The following is a 14969-nucleotide window of genomic DNA, read 5'->3' as shown; positions in this document are numbered from 1 at the left end:
CAGCCTGGCAAGCTGAGTGGACGGGGTGTCTCCTGCAGCGAATGTGGGACCAAGCAAGGCCTGGAAGCAAGGCCTGGGCAAGGGTGTCACCAACCGAGGGTCTCTGGCTGACAAAGTGACTGAGAAAAATCCTGCATCGGCCAGGCATGGTGGCTCAGGCCTGTAATCCCTGCAATTTGAGAGGCCGAGGCGGGTGGATCACCTGAGGTCGGGAGTTTGAGACCAGCCTGACCAACATGGAGAAACCCTGTCTTTACTAAAAATACAAAATTAGCCAGGCATGGTGGCGCATGCCTGTAATCTCAGCTACTCAGGAGGCTGAGGCAGGAGAATCACTTGAACCCAGAAGGCAGAGGTTGCAGTGAGCCAAGACCACACCATTGCACTCCAACGTGGGCAACAAGAGTGAAACTCCTTCTCAAAAACAAACAAACAAAAAATCCTGCATCATGATCATGCCACTGCACTCCAGCCTGAGTGACAGAGCGAGACCCTATCTCTACAAAATTAAAATTAAAACTAAATAAATTTAGATTCTGTATACAGGCTGAAAAATTTAAATCCCCACAATTTATACTGAGGATAATCTCTTAAAATATCACACAGGTCATCTTTTAAATTTTTTTCTAATTTAAAGAAGCTGAAATAATAGAAACGTAAGATTTCCCCTAAGTTGACCTTTTTTACCTGACTGGCTTCCAGTTCAATGTCTCGCCCTTTACGTAAAATTTCTTCCTCAATCTGTTTTTCGAAACTTCTCCATGCACCATCTAAATCAGCCAATTCTGTCTCCAGGGCTTTTATATCATCTTCCTGTTTAGAACATTGTTTTTCGCTGTCCTTTATTGATTTCTTAGCCACATCTAATTTCTTAAGGTGGTGAGAAGTGTTTTCTTTGGCTTTAATGTACTTAGGCCTCTTCTGATTTAAAAGGGTTTCAAGTGACCTGAAAAGGGAAAAACATTTGCTTTAAAGAAAATTTCATTTCTTTGATATATAAAGGGAAGAAGTTGTTTTGATCAAACCACTTTAAAAAAGAAATCCTAAAATCAACTTTCAGAGACTGCAAGCAGATCAGTGGTTGCCAAAGGTTGAGCAAGGTCAGTGGGAGGGTTGAATAAAGCACAGGATCACTTTTGAGAGTGGTACTGTAGTGGTAGACACTTGACACTATGAATTTGCCAAAACCTATATTACTTTACAGCACCAAGAATGAACCTTAATGTAAGCAAATTAAAAAAGAATCACTCAGAAGGCTAAGGGATCCTAGATGGAATGTAGAATGCAATAAAAGAATCTAACTTTATTACAAATGTAGAAACAACCTTACTGAAGTGGTGGAAGGAAAACATGCTGACCAAATTCTAGAAATGAGTGGAGTCTGTAAGACTAAAAACAAAAGAATTGTACATAAGTACTTTGTAACATATAGTTACAAAGATGCTTTCCAAGGGGTATGGGTTAACAATTCTGACACTATTACATATGATTACTGGAATTGCACAATTAAGCAAATGGATGGCAGACGGTAGAAGCCAGATTTCCCACTGTTGAAGTGGGAGGTTACAGATAAGCAAGAGAAGGCTAGAATGATTAATGTGGTAATGGCTTAGAATTGGGAGACATCAATATGAAATCATGTTTAGCTTAATATAGATGGTCACATATGAAAATATTTATAGCTATGTGTATAAATAGTATACACACGTATTTCCTAGTTCCAACAGCTGAGAAAGCCTAGAAGCAAGGACACTCCAGTAACAACGAACACACCTACCACCTAGATGTTGGTTCCCAATACCATTCTTCAATAAAAGGAACCAGGGTTCCTTGGAGAGCCTGGGGCAGGCTCACACAAGCTGGGGCAAGCTGATGCTTGGACTGCCTTATACAAGATGACACTAGAAGATACTTATCTTCTAGGAAGTAAGAAAGAGCTCCAAAAAAAATCACAATAATGAGAATATTTCAAAGGGACGCAGGAGCCAACTCAAAGAGTTCTCAGTGGCCACAGCAGGAACAATCTAAGCAACAAAATCAACAAGGTAATATTGGATTATAACTCCAAAAGTAAAATATCCATAAATCTATACTGATGTAAATAACAATTAATTTAATTTTAAAATAAATAAGTAGAGACAAATCTGTGCAGAATTCCAAATAAATCATGTAGATACTTTGCCCTCAAGGTAAAACATAACTCTCCCTACTCCTTAAGTGTGGGCTATGCATAGTGACTTCCTCTCAAAGATTGCAGTATGAAAAGGGAGAAAAACTTATAGTGGAGAAACATGACAAACACTACTTCAGTCAGGTGATCAAGGTCAACATCAACAGTGATATCATGTTGATATGACGTATGATATACTATACGATAAATGTCATGTGACATATATAATACACTGACACTCTAATAGAATATAATGCAAATGACATTTTACTTCTGTGGTCTTCCTCCCCACAGTCTGTATCTTCAGTCTAATTATGAGAAAACCATCAGACAAATCCCAGTTGAAAGATGTTCTACAAAAAAACTGACCAAAATTCCTCAAAATTGTCAAGCTCATCAAAAATAAGAACTGTCACAGCTAAAAGGTGCCTAAGGAGACATATAACTAAACGTAATATGGCATTTTGGATCATAAAAAGGACATTAGGCAAAAACTGAGAAAATATGTATAAAGTATGGACTTTAGTTAATGTATCAATATTAGTTTACTAATTGACAAGGTATCATAATAATGTAAGATGTTAATAACAGCAGAAACTGAGTGTTGGGAATATGGGACTGATACAGGAGCAAAAAATAAATTATTTAGGCAGATAGTGAAGGTTAAGAGAGTTCTCAGCAGAGCTTCCCTTTTAACAAAAAGCAGCCCCCAAATCATTTCTTTTATAACAAAGAGGAGCCTGAAAAGTCAAGCTACAAACATACATAAGCAAGCTGGAAGCTTGTACGACTGAATGCCAGAAGCTGAGCCAACAGAAAAGGGCTACCCAGAAGCCAGCTAAGTTCAACATGAAAGCTCCATCTTCCCTTTTCTTTGTCACCACGTGTACAGTAGAAAAGTTGGCAACATGGTATCAGCCAGGTACAGAATCTGCACAATAAAAAATTAGGGTGGGTGGCCAGCTTCTTTGTGCACTATGCAAATGGCACACCTAGTCCTAACCAGTTCTTCATGTGCTCTGCAAATGGCATACCTGGTGTGAGCAATCCTTCATGCCCTAAATCAGACACCACCTCCTCAAGCACATCTATAAAACCTCCTGTACTTCGCTGTGGACCAGAAGACCCGATCGGGAGCCCCTCTCTCTGCAGGAAAGAAAGCTGTTCTCTTTCTTTCACCTATTAAACTCCACTCTTAACCTTACTCCTTGTGTGTCTGCATCCTTGTCTTCCTTCGTGTGAGGCAATGAACCTCGGGTATTACTCCAGACAAACACCACCACTTCAGGACCATTCTATACTATTTTTTTTTTCCTTGAGATGGAGTCTCACTCTGTCACCTAGACTGGAGTGCAGTGGCGCGATCTCAGCTTACTGCAAGCTCCACCTCCTGGGTTCATGCCATTCTCCTGCCTCAGCCTCCCAAGTAGCTAGGACTATAGGTGCCTGCCACCATGCCCAACTAATTTTTTGTATTTTTAGTAGAGACGGGGTTTCACCGTGTTAGCAAGGATGGTCTCAATCTCCTGACCTTGTGATCCACCCGCCTCGGCCTCCGAAAGTGCTGGGATTACAGGCGTGGGCCACCGCGCCTGGCCTACACTATCTTTATAATTTTTCTGTATATCTAAAAGTATTCCAAAGTAAAAAGCTTATTTTTAAAAATCAATTTTCAAAGTGTCACTTATATTATTTCCTCTGTCAATCTACATATAACTCAATTGTTAATATCGACTTTTAAAAACTCACTTTAATTCTTTTTCTGTTTGTTGTAGTTGTCTAGTTAGAATTCCATGTTCCTTTTTCCTGGCTTTAACTATGTTTTCATGATGAGACAAAGACTCTCTTGTGACACTCAAATCCCTTTTCACATGCTCTAACTTGGTGTTCAGGAAATCAATCTTTTTCTCATTATGGTATAGTTGAAAAAGCTGCAGTTGTATCTTGTTCATTTTCAGTTCTTCAAGGAGACTCTGGTAACGTTCTGCCTATAAAAGAGTATAATTCAACAGCAGTTAAAAGGGAGCATATTTAAGTTGGCCTTTAATAAACTCAACTATTGTACCAACAAATTAATGAATTTTTATTTGTCATTAGGATATAATACCCTTGCCAAAAGTAGCATAATTTGGCGAGGGTTTCTGAATATACTTTTAAATAACCCAATAAACCAGTAAATGATGTTGTGTTCTTGTGCTCAGTGGTATGATGATAAGAACAATGAAGTGGTGTGCATTCACCTGGGTCCCTTTTGTCTGGACCTGTGAGCTTGACAACTCAATCAGTATTTCTGGCATCAGCCTCCCCCTTTGTAAACTGAAAGAAGAGTGTGATATGACTAATAAAGTGCTAGCAACTTTAAATTCAGTGACTCCAGGAAAAATTCCTACTACAGGAAGTAGTTTTTCTACTGATAAAACAGGACTCTTACAATGCTAAATTATATGTGAAAAATAATAATTTCCTTAACATTTGTGCTATTAAAGAAATAAAGGAACAGACTACCTCAAGAGGAGCTCCTAATCAATACTGGAAGTATTTCAAGTAATAGGCTATCCGCTAGGATGTTGTAAAAAATAATTAGGAAGTTGTTTTGTTCTAACTGTCCTTAAAATGTTTAAATTCTGCAATTCAGTATATCGTGATTACTACAGTCTGACTTCCACTGCTGCCACTCCTTTCCACTAACAAAACCAAGGACATGTATACACACATTCAAAAATATGAAGACATAGAGAAATATCACTAATAAGAAACATCCACTTTTCATTTACTTCTTCAAATATGTATCGAGTACTATGTGCCAGGCACTGGTCTATGCATTGGCAATACAGCAGAAAATAAGACAGACTATCCCTGATCTTGTTTGTTTGTCTGAGACAGAGTTTTGTTCTCTCACCCAGGCTGGAATGCAATGGCACGATCACAGCTCACCGTAGCCTCGACCTCCTGGGCCCAAGAGATCCTTCTGCCTCAGCCTCCTGAGTGGGTGGTCTCCTCCCTTACCACCACACCTGGCAAATGTTTTAAGTCTTATTTTTGTAGAGATGAGGTCTCACTATGTTGCCCAGGCTAGTCTCGAACTCCTGGGCTCAAGGGATGCTCCCACCTTGGCCTCCCAAAGTACTGGGATTAAAGATGTAAGCCACCATACCCAGCCCAACCCTGCTCTCATGCAGTTTTTATATTCCAGTTATTCTAATGGGGAGAAAAGAGGAAGAAAAGTCAGGGAATAAATACGAGGACCAAACTCTGACCTTTTTTCTTCTCTTGCCCAAATTTCTGTCTAAGGAGCCTGGGGAATCTGCTCTACAAAGTGTCATCAGATAATTTTTTTTTTTTTTTTTTTTTTGAGACAGAGTCTCACTCTGTCACCCAGGCTAAAGTAGAGCAGTGGTGCCATCTTGGCTCACTGCAACCTCTGCCTTTTCGGTTCAAGTGATTCTCCTGCCTCAGCCTCCTGAGTAGCTGGGATTACAGGCATGTGCCACCACGTCCGGCTAATTTTTCTATTTTCAGTAGAGACGGGGTTTCTCCATGTTGGCCAGGCTGGTCTGAAACTCCTGACCTTAAGTCATCGGCCCGCCTCCGTCTCCCAAAGTGTGGGGATTACAGGCGTGAGCCACCACGCTCAGCCAGAGGGGTTTTATTCAACCCTATGTAATATAGCTTACTTTCCAACCTGATGCTGGCATAGTATCACATGACAGATAAGGAAGGAAATTAAAATATTTTAACTGCAAATATGTTTCTTTGCCGTATCTTGAAATAGCCCTGAAAAGTTGTCTCTTGTGGGGAAAAATCTACATTCTATAAAGAATCCCCTTTCCCTTTTCCAAGCCTCTTTTCCCGAACCAGGAGACAATCAACTAAGAGTCCAATACCTTTTTAAGTCTGATAAGAAACATTTACAATCTATTCTCTCTGAAGCCTGCTACCTGGAGGCTTCATCTGCATAACAAGAACATTGGTCTCTACAATCCCTTATCTTAACCCAGACATTTCCTTTCTGTTGATTCCAGGTCTTTATATAAGACTCTTTCAACCAACTGCCAATAAGAAAATCTTTGAGGCTGGGCGCGGTGGCTCAAGCCTGTAATCCCAGCACTTTGGGAGGCCGAGACGGGCAAATCAGGAGGTCAGGAGATCGAGACCATCCTGGTTAACACAGTGAAACCCCATCTCTACTAAAAAGAATACAAAAAAACTAGCCAGGCGAGGTGGCGGGCGCCTGTAGTCCCAGCTACTCGGGAGGCTGAGGCAGGAGAATGGCGTAAACCCGGGAGGCGGAGCTTGCAGTGAGCTGAGATCCGGCCACTGCACTCCAGCCTGGGCGACAGAGCGAGACTCTGTCTCAAAAAAAAAGAAAGAAAGAAAGAAAATCTTTAATCTTTGAATCCACCTGGAAGCCCCGCTCCCCCTCCTTTCCAGAATGAACCAATGTACATCTTACAAGCATTGACTGATGTCTTATAGCCCCTAAAATGTATAAGACCTAGCTGTGGCCCGACCACTTTGGACACATGTTCTCAGGATCTCCTTAGAGCTGTGTCACAGGCCATGGTCACTCATATTTGGCTCAGAATAAGTCTCTTCAAATATTTTACAGAGTTTGACTCTTTGTTGACAGACAAACAAATAATAAACAATATAATTTTATACAGCAATAAATGCTACAAAAGAAACAAAATAGGGCAATGTGCTAGTACAAGGGAAAGGGTGCTAATTTAGATTGGAGGAATGAACAGTAAATGTCTACCTGAGAAAATGGCTTTTTAATAAAAACATGAATGAGAGACTACCAGGTATGCAAAATCAGGCATACAGCTATCTAGGCAGAGGAAATAGCAAAAATCCCAGAAGAGAAAGAAGTTTGTTGTGTTCAACACATAAGAAAGGTCAATGTGGCAGCAAAGCACAGGAAGTTAAGGTTCAAGAGGTAAACAGGGACAAGACCAGTACATTTTATAAGAGACAACATTATCAGTGCGGTGAGAAGCACTGCACTGGAAGGTTTTATGCATGGAAAGTTAGGATCTGATTTGAGTTTCAAAAATATCACTTTAACTACAACTGAAGACAAGGTACTATATTAGGCATTGTGAAGCGGCCCAAGAAATGTACAGAGATACATTTGCATGTAATGTGGCCATGGCCTCCTAGGAGCTTCCCAAGACACTTTCAGGGAGTCCTTGAAAGCAAAATTATTTTCATAATAATACTAAGACTTTATTTGTCTATTTCAATGTGTTGACACTTGCACTGACAGTGTGGATAAAATTGCTAGGTCTTAGCATAAGTAAGATTTAACACAGAAGTGTTTATGAGAATCCAGCTGTCTTTTATTAAGTTAGACATTAAGGAAATTATAAAAGTGGTAAAACAATGTCTATTGGTTTCGGAAAATATAGTCATCTTTCATAAAAATGCTATTTATGTTAACATGTAATGAGTTTATTGCTATTTTTACAGGGATCATTAAAACAGTTTTTAAATTTCCAGTGTTAATTTCAAATACAATAAATATTAATAGATATAACCCATATGAACAAAAACTCCTTGGGGTCCTCAATAATTTTTAAGAGCATAAGGGGTTTAATATCCAAACATCTGAGAGCCTTTGCTACATAAGACATAAACCCCTCAAGCTTGTTTTCAGTTGGGAAAATCAGACATTTTTCTAGTTCAGGCTGTCCTGCCTATTCGGAAAGAAAAGCCCAAATAGTGGGAAATATATAAAAAAGTTTATCTTAATGAATATTGGGCTTTAATTGTCTTATACTATTAAATTAATCTTCTTGATAACCCCAAGCCCATATCTAGTGATTCTAATATAGAAAATTTGGTATCCAATACTTAATGGTTACATCTTCACGACATCTTACCTCTTCCTTCTCTAATTTTGCTTGTCTGCGCTCTGCCGCTACATTTTTTTTCTTATTAAAATTAAACTGTGCATCCTCTTCGGCTTTTTGTAACTTTCTTTTCTTTTCTTCGTATTCTCCTATAAGCTCTCCTGAAGTGCTGATTTCTTCAAAAAACTGTGTCCTTTCTTTGGGTTTCTTCATTGAAATCGACTCTACAGTTCCCTTTTAAAAACAGTAATGCACACCAACATATAAAATATAGTGATGTGTTTTCAAAATTCTGAATCAAATAAACTACTACAGCTACTTACCTGAAAAACTAAACAATTTTGTCCTTTGGCTATTATGCCTATCTTTTCCAACTCTGCAATGTAAACAGAACGACTCACAAGATTATCATCAAAGCGAAATTCTGAGCATCCCCCTAAAATAAAAGAATAAAAAGCCTGTTAAAAAATATACAAATACCAGATATATCTCAAAATCCACTGAAAGTTTAATAAAATTACTTTTCTTATTGAAATGGCCAGTTATATAATAACATACATGGGAATAAATGCATTTAATGAGTCAACAAATATTAAGTGTCTATTACATGTCAAGGTCTATTTTACAGTGGCGAACAAAACACATGAAAGTCTCTGATCTGAAGGAGCATATATCCGAGTCAGGATGTAAAAGGAAAATAAATCTCAGAACTTCCAACTCACTAAGCCAAAGGGAAAAGTTGAGCTGGAAACTAGGTCATGCAAACTTGCCTCCTATTTTGTTCCTAAATAAGGTAGCTGTAAAGATTAAACAACAACAACAACAACAACAAAAACTGCATGCCTCCTTCACAATTTACCCACAGGGAAATTCCTTGTGGGCCCCAAGATCTTTACCCTAAAACAGTTCTGTTGAATTTCAACCTGATATAAAATGACAGCTTATCTTCACATGTACAGGACAAAGGACAGAACTCAAAGTCATCCCTCTGCTCATCTGAGATAAATGCATATCTGATTGTCTCCTCTGCCCTATCTTTATCTTTTTTTTTCTGAGACAGGGTCTTGCTCTGTTGCCCATGTTGGAGTGCAGTGGCGCAAACTTGGCTCACTGTATCCTAGACCTCCCAAACTCAAGTGATCTTCCCAACTTAGCCTCCTGAGTACTGGGACTACAGGCTCATGCTACCACACACAGCTAATTTTTTGTACAGACAGGGTCTCACCACGTTACCCAGGCTGGTCTCAAACTCCTGAGTTCAAGCAATCCTCCCGCTGTGGCCTCCCAAAGTGCTGGGATAACAAGCGTGAGCCACCATGCCCAGCCTATATTATCTTATGTAAAAATGCAGATTCACTGAGCTAGCCTAAGGCATGAATGACTCTGCCTCTACCCCCATCACATGTAAACAACTGATCAAAGGCTCAAATAATTCAACTACTGGTCTCTTATCCATCCACACCTTTAAAAAAAATTTCTTCCTCTTTCCCCAGTCCTCGCACTTTTCCTGTAAATATATATATACACACACACAAATTCAAACATTTCACTCAAGTTGCTTTTTGGTGGTAGAAAAAACTGTCTATAAAAGCCAAAAATGTGCATACAATTTGTTCACCACTAAGAAAAACTGATAAACATAAAGAACTTCAAGAATAAATGTTATGATTTCTCTGTCTTCAAGGTACTCCCTCCTTCATCTTAACTAAATATCCAGATTTTAAAATGTTATTTGACAGTAGGGGGATTTGAACAATTATGTCTGTTAAGGAAAAGCAGACATAATTGGAGAATTATGTGGCGAATCAAACAGGTTCTGTTACTTGCTTCTGAGATACACTATGCAAGAGAAAAAAAGAACTCTAGCTCATTATGCCAGTAGAATAATAAACTATACCCTCCAAAAAAAGAAAAAACGGGCAATCTTACTTGACTCTTGAAAAATAAAATGAAAAAAAATTTTATAAAAAAATACCTCGGATAATCCTTGTAAATGTTTTCTCTTCGCCACTTTCCTCCACATATACAATTTTTACACTTGCAGAAGAAGAAATAGGTTTTCCAATATGTGCTCCATGAATGAGTTCTTGAATATTTTTCACTCTTAAATTAATTGTTTTCTCTCCCATTACAAAACTAAGTGCATCCATTACATTAGATTTTCCTGGGGAAGAAAAGAGAAAAAAAACTATACATTCTTAATGATAAAAAGCCCTGCCCAGAGCTGAAGAAACCAGGTCACCAATTGAAGTGAAATATAGCCAATAGACATGTCCTTTTTAATCAATGTTCAAAATGCATGACTGAAATATCTGATGTAGAAAATTTGCTTCTTCCACGCATCCATTGTAGACTATTAAGAGGTCTAAATTTAAGGACTAAAATACATGTATCTAAATTCCAGCTCTCTTCCATTATTAGGTATCACACCATGGCAAATCATTTAACTTCACTGAGTTTCAGTTATCCTCATTTTATAAATACGGAAACTATCACCTAAAGCATTGGTGCAGCAACAAATCCTCATATACTCTAAAAAAAGAGAGGCTAAGGCTGGGCGCAGTGGCTCACACCTGTAATCCCAGCACTTTGGGAGGCCAAGGTGGGCAGATCACCTGAGGTCAAGAGTTCGAGACTAGCCTGGCCAACATGGTGAAACTCCCTCTCTACCAAAAAATATAAAAAACAGCTGGGCTTGGTGGCACGGACCTGTAGTCCCAGCTACTCAGGAGGCTGAGGCAAGAGAATCGCTTGAACCTAGGAGGCAGTGGTTGCCGTGAGCCGAGACTGTACCACTGCACTCCAGCCTGGGCAACGTGGAGACTCCAACTCAAAATAAATAAATAAATAAACAAACAAACAAACAAAGAGAAGCTAACTAAATCCAGGATCTTTTCAAGGACTAGATCAAAATTGTTTATGATTGGTATGAGATGGTGCTACAGAAAATTTATATAACAGGATTGATACTGTTATCTTTTGAAAGTCCTACTTACAAGGTTGGCTGGCTTACAGGGATTTGGATTTGAATGTTGGGAGGGTTTCTAACATTCCCTATTAAGAATGGTTCACTGTGCCTAAACTATCTGTGCAAACAATATGATTTAATCTGAACAAATGCTTTCTTTCTAGGATTCTGGAATATTATTTTATAATTTCTTTTGAGGAAGATCTGGCCTAAGAAGATTCTGGAACTTGGGTACATGATAGGCAAACCATGCCTATGTGACAATGTCCCGATAAAAACGCTGCACATTGAGTCTTTAGTGAGGTTCCCTGGTGGGCAACATTTCACATGTGTGGACTAGCTGCTGGAGGAATGAAGCACTGAGTGACACCAATGGGTAAGGACTTAGAATCTTGCACCTGGTTTCCTAAGACTTTGCCCCATATACCCTGTCCCTTTGCTGAGTTTGCTTTGTATTTTTTCACTGTAATAAATAATAGGATTGAGTCAAACTATATGTAGAACCCTGTGAGTTTTCCCAACAAATTACAGAACCTAAGGGTAGTTGTGGGCATTCCTAATCCCAATGTTAAATCTGTTACCCAATCATTGGCCCATAATTTTCTCTAAGACAATTTCCAAGGTGCAACGTCAATGCAGCTGTCACCATCGCTATTAATTTATTTCCCCTTTTCACATCCCTTTCCCTATATCCATAGAGCAGTTTAAATTTTCAGGCTGGGTGCAGCAGCTCACGCCTGTAATCCCAGCACTTTGGGAGGCCGAGCCAGGAAGATCACCTGAGGTCAGGGATTTGAGACCAGCCTGACCAACATGGTGAAATCCCATCTCTACTAAAATACAAAAAATTAGCCAGCTGCATTGGCATGCGCGTGTAATCCCAGCTACTCGGGAGGCTGAGGCAGGAGAATCGCTTGAACCCATAAGACAGAGGTTGCAGTGAGCTGATATTACACCACTGTACTCCAGTCTGGGCAAGAGAGCAAGACTCCATCTCAAGACAAAATAAATAATTAATTTTCAATGCCAAAAGTAGGAAAGTAACATGAACAAAGCAAAGAAATACTATCAGCCACTGGAAATATGGCTTAGTTCTAGAGGTTTAGGGTCTTTCTAAAAAGAATTAGAAATAAATTGCTGCAAATTTACTTAGCTGAGTCTCAGTCAACTAACAGATATGAAATGGCTTTTTTGGGTTAATGGATAATCTGCACATTGAGGGCTATTGTAAGACAGTGAAAATGGGACAAGGTAAACATTCATTGAATTAAATTATTAGGTAATTCAAGTATAAGTAACAGAACTAAACAGAAACTTTTAAAATCAGTAAGTCATTATTTAAATCTGCCTAAAATAAATACTTCTCATCCAAATCCATTTATTCTATTAAATTTCATTAATATTGTCCCTGCCTAATAAAGGTTATAGTCTGTCAAGAGACTCAAGGCAGCATAACATACCACAAAGTGGCAACAACCCAAACATCTATCAACTAATGAATGGATAAACAAAATGTAGTATATCTATACACTAGAATATTATTTGAAAACAAGAAGGACATAAGTACTAATACAAGTAACATAGACGAACCTGAAAAACATTATACTAAGTGAAAGAAATCAGACACAAAAGGCCATATATTGTCTGATTGTATTTATACGAAATGTCCCATATAGGTAATTTCATAGAGATAGAAAGAAGATTAGTAGATGCGAGGCGCTAGGTGGAGAGGAGATAACGGGGAGTGATTACTAATGAGTACAAGGTTTCTTTGGGGGCAATGAAAATGTTTTGGAAGTAGGTAGTGATGATGGTTGCACAACTTTTGAATATACTAAGAACCACTGAACAGTGCATTTTATTTATTTTATTATTTACTTATTTACTTATTTCGAGATGGAGTCTTGCTCTGTCGTTGCCCAGGCTGGACTGCAGTGGTACGATCTCAGCTCACTGCAACCTCCGCCTCCCAGGTTCAAGCGATTCTCCTGCCTCAGTCCCCCAAGTAGCTGGGACTACAGGCGTGTGCCACCACGCCAGGCTAATTTTTGTATTTTTAGTAGAGATGAGGTTTCACCATGTTGGCCAGGCTGGTCTTGAACCCCTAACTCTAGTGATCTGCCTGCCTCAGCCTCCCAAAGTGCTGGAATTACAGGTGTGCGCCACCACACCAGACTAATTTTTGTATTTTTAGTAGAGACAGGGGTTTCACTATGTTGGCCAGGCTGGTCTTGAACTCCTGACCTCAGGTGATCCACCTGCCTCGGCCTCCCAAAATGCTGGGATTATAGGCATGAGCCACTGCGGCCGGCCAATTTTATTTTATATGTATCTTATTTATTTTATTTTAGAGTCCAAGTCTCGCTCTTGTTACCCAGGCTAGAGGTGCGATCTTGGCTCACTGCAACCTCTGCCTCCCAGGTTCAAGGGATTCTCCTGCCTCAGCCTCCTCAGGAGTTGGGATTACAGGTACATGCCACTACACCCGGCTAATTTTTATAATTTTAGTAGAGACAGGGCTTCACCATGTTGGTCAGGCTGGTCTCTAACTCCTGATCTCATGATCCACCCACCTTGGCCTCCCAAAGTGCTGGAATTACAGGTGTGAGCCACCGCGCCCAGCATATATATATATATATACACACACATATATATATATATATATATTTTTTTTTGGACAGAGTCACACTGTGTCGCCCAGGCTGGAGTGCAATGGCATGATCTCAGCTCACTGCAACTTCCACCTCCCAGGTTCAACCGATTCTCCTGCCTCAGCCTCCAGACTAGTTGGGATTACAGGCACGCGCCACCACACCCGGCTAATTTTGGTATTATTAATAGAGACCTTCGCAAGTCCTCTGGCCTCTCCAGACCTCAGTTTCCCCAACTATAAAATGGGGATAGCAGCCATGTGCCATGGCTAACCAAAGACGGTGTTGCCAGGAACTTAGCAAAAGCTCAGTCAACTGGGTCATCATCATCACTACATTCCTGGGTAACAACTCCCTTGGATCCAATGGTGGTTCCGGCTGCTTGGAACCCATTACCCCCTCGACAGCTCCCTCTCACTTCAACTTCGGAAGAGAAGGGAAAAGGGACGAGAGTGACCAGGGCCGAGGGCCAGAGCAGTCCCAGAAGCAGGAGTGAGGGCAGAGAACACGGCCCAGGGCGGGACTGGGGCGGAGAGGAAGGGCCAGGACCCCCAGGGTGGGGGGCGAGGGTGGGAGCCCCAGGGTGGGGGGCGAGGGTGGGAGCCCCAGGGTGGAGGGCGAGGGTGGGACCCCCAGGGTGGGGGACGAGGGTGGGAGCCCCAGGGTGGGGGGCGAGGGTGGGAGCCCCAGGGTGGGGGGCGAGGGTGGGAGCCCCAGGGTGGAGGGCGAGGGTGGGACCCCCAGGGTGGGGGGCGAGGGTGGGAGCCCCTGAGATGAAAGGCGAGGGCCGGGGCTGAGGTGGGGTGGGGTCCCCCCGGGTGTCGGACGAGGGTCGGGAGCCAGGACGTGGAGGGCGAGAGGGGGGCCCGAGAGGAAGGGTCGGGACCTCTAAGCTGGGGGGCGAGGGTGGGGACCGAGGTGGGACGGAGGGACAAGGCTCTGGACCGCTGAGGTGGAGGGCGAGGGCCAGGGCCGAGGTGCGGTGATGGGCAGGGGCTGCGCCAGGGCCAGGCCGGGATCCAGTCAGGGTCAGGGCTGGAAGCGGAAGGCCGGCCAGGCGCCCGCCGCAGCCGCCCACACCCCACAAGCCACGTGTGGCCTGGACGCCTGGGGCGGCGGAGGCGCTCCGGTGGCGCCCTGAGCTGCTCAGTTACCAGAGCCATTGGGGCCGATGATGCAGGTGAACCTCCGGAAGGGGCCAATGACCTGGCGGCCCCGCCAGGACTTGAAGTTTTCCACCAGCAGCAGCTCCAGGTGGCCCATGGCGCCGCCCTCCACGCCTCACCCGCGTCCTCAAGCGCCCGCGGAAAAAGCGCGGGAAGGGA

At 41.6% G+C, this 14969-nt stretch overlaps 1 protein-coding gene across 1 annotated transcript in view; it reads right to left on the bottom strand.

Moving 5' to 3' along the window:
- SMC1B (structural maintenance of chromosomes 1B) overlaps positions 1-14915 on the bottom strand; it is a 63994-nt gene extending 49079 nt beyond the window's left edge. The window contains 6 exon segments of the mRNA XM_073006611.1: positions 688-946; positions 3920-4158; positions 8056-8259; positions 8349-8461; positions 10001-10189; positions 14799-14915. Coding sequence (XP_072862712.1) covers positions 688-946; positions 3920-4158; positions 8056-8259; positions 8349-8461; positions 10001-10189; positions 14799-14907 — 1113 coding nt within the window. The 5' untranslated portion in view covers positions 14908-14915.
- Between the last annotated feature and the right edge of the window lie 54 nt (positions 14916-14969).

The sequence above is a fragment of the Chlorocebus sabaeus genome, chromosome 19 (assembly GCF_047675955.1).
Source record: "Chlorocebus sabaeus isolate Y175 chromosome 19, mChlSab1.0.hap1, whole genome shotgun sequence".
NCBI classification, from domain to species: domain Eukaryota; kingdom Metazoa; phylum Chordata; class Mammalia; order Primates; family Cercopithecidae; genus Chlorocebus; species Chlorocebus sabaeus.
The sequence above is the reverse complement of the archived record's forward strand: the minus strand, read 5'-3'. Positions and strand labels throughout refer to the sequence as shown.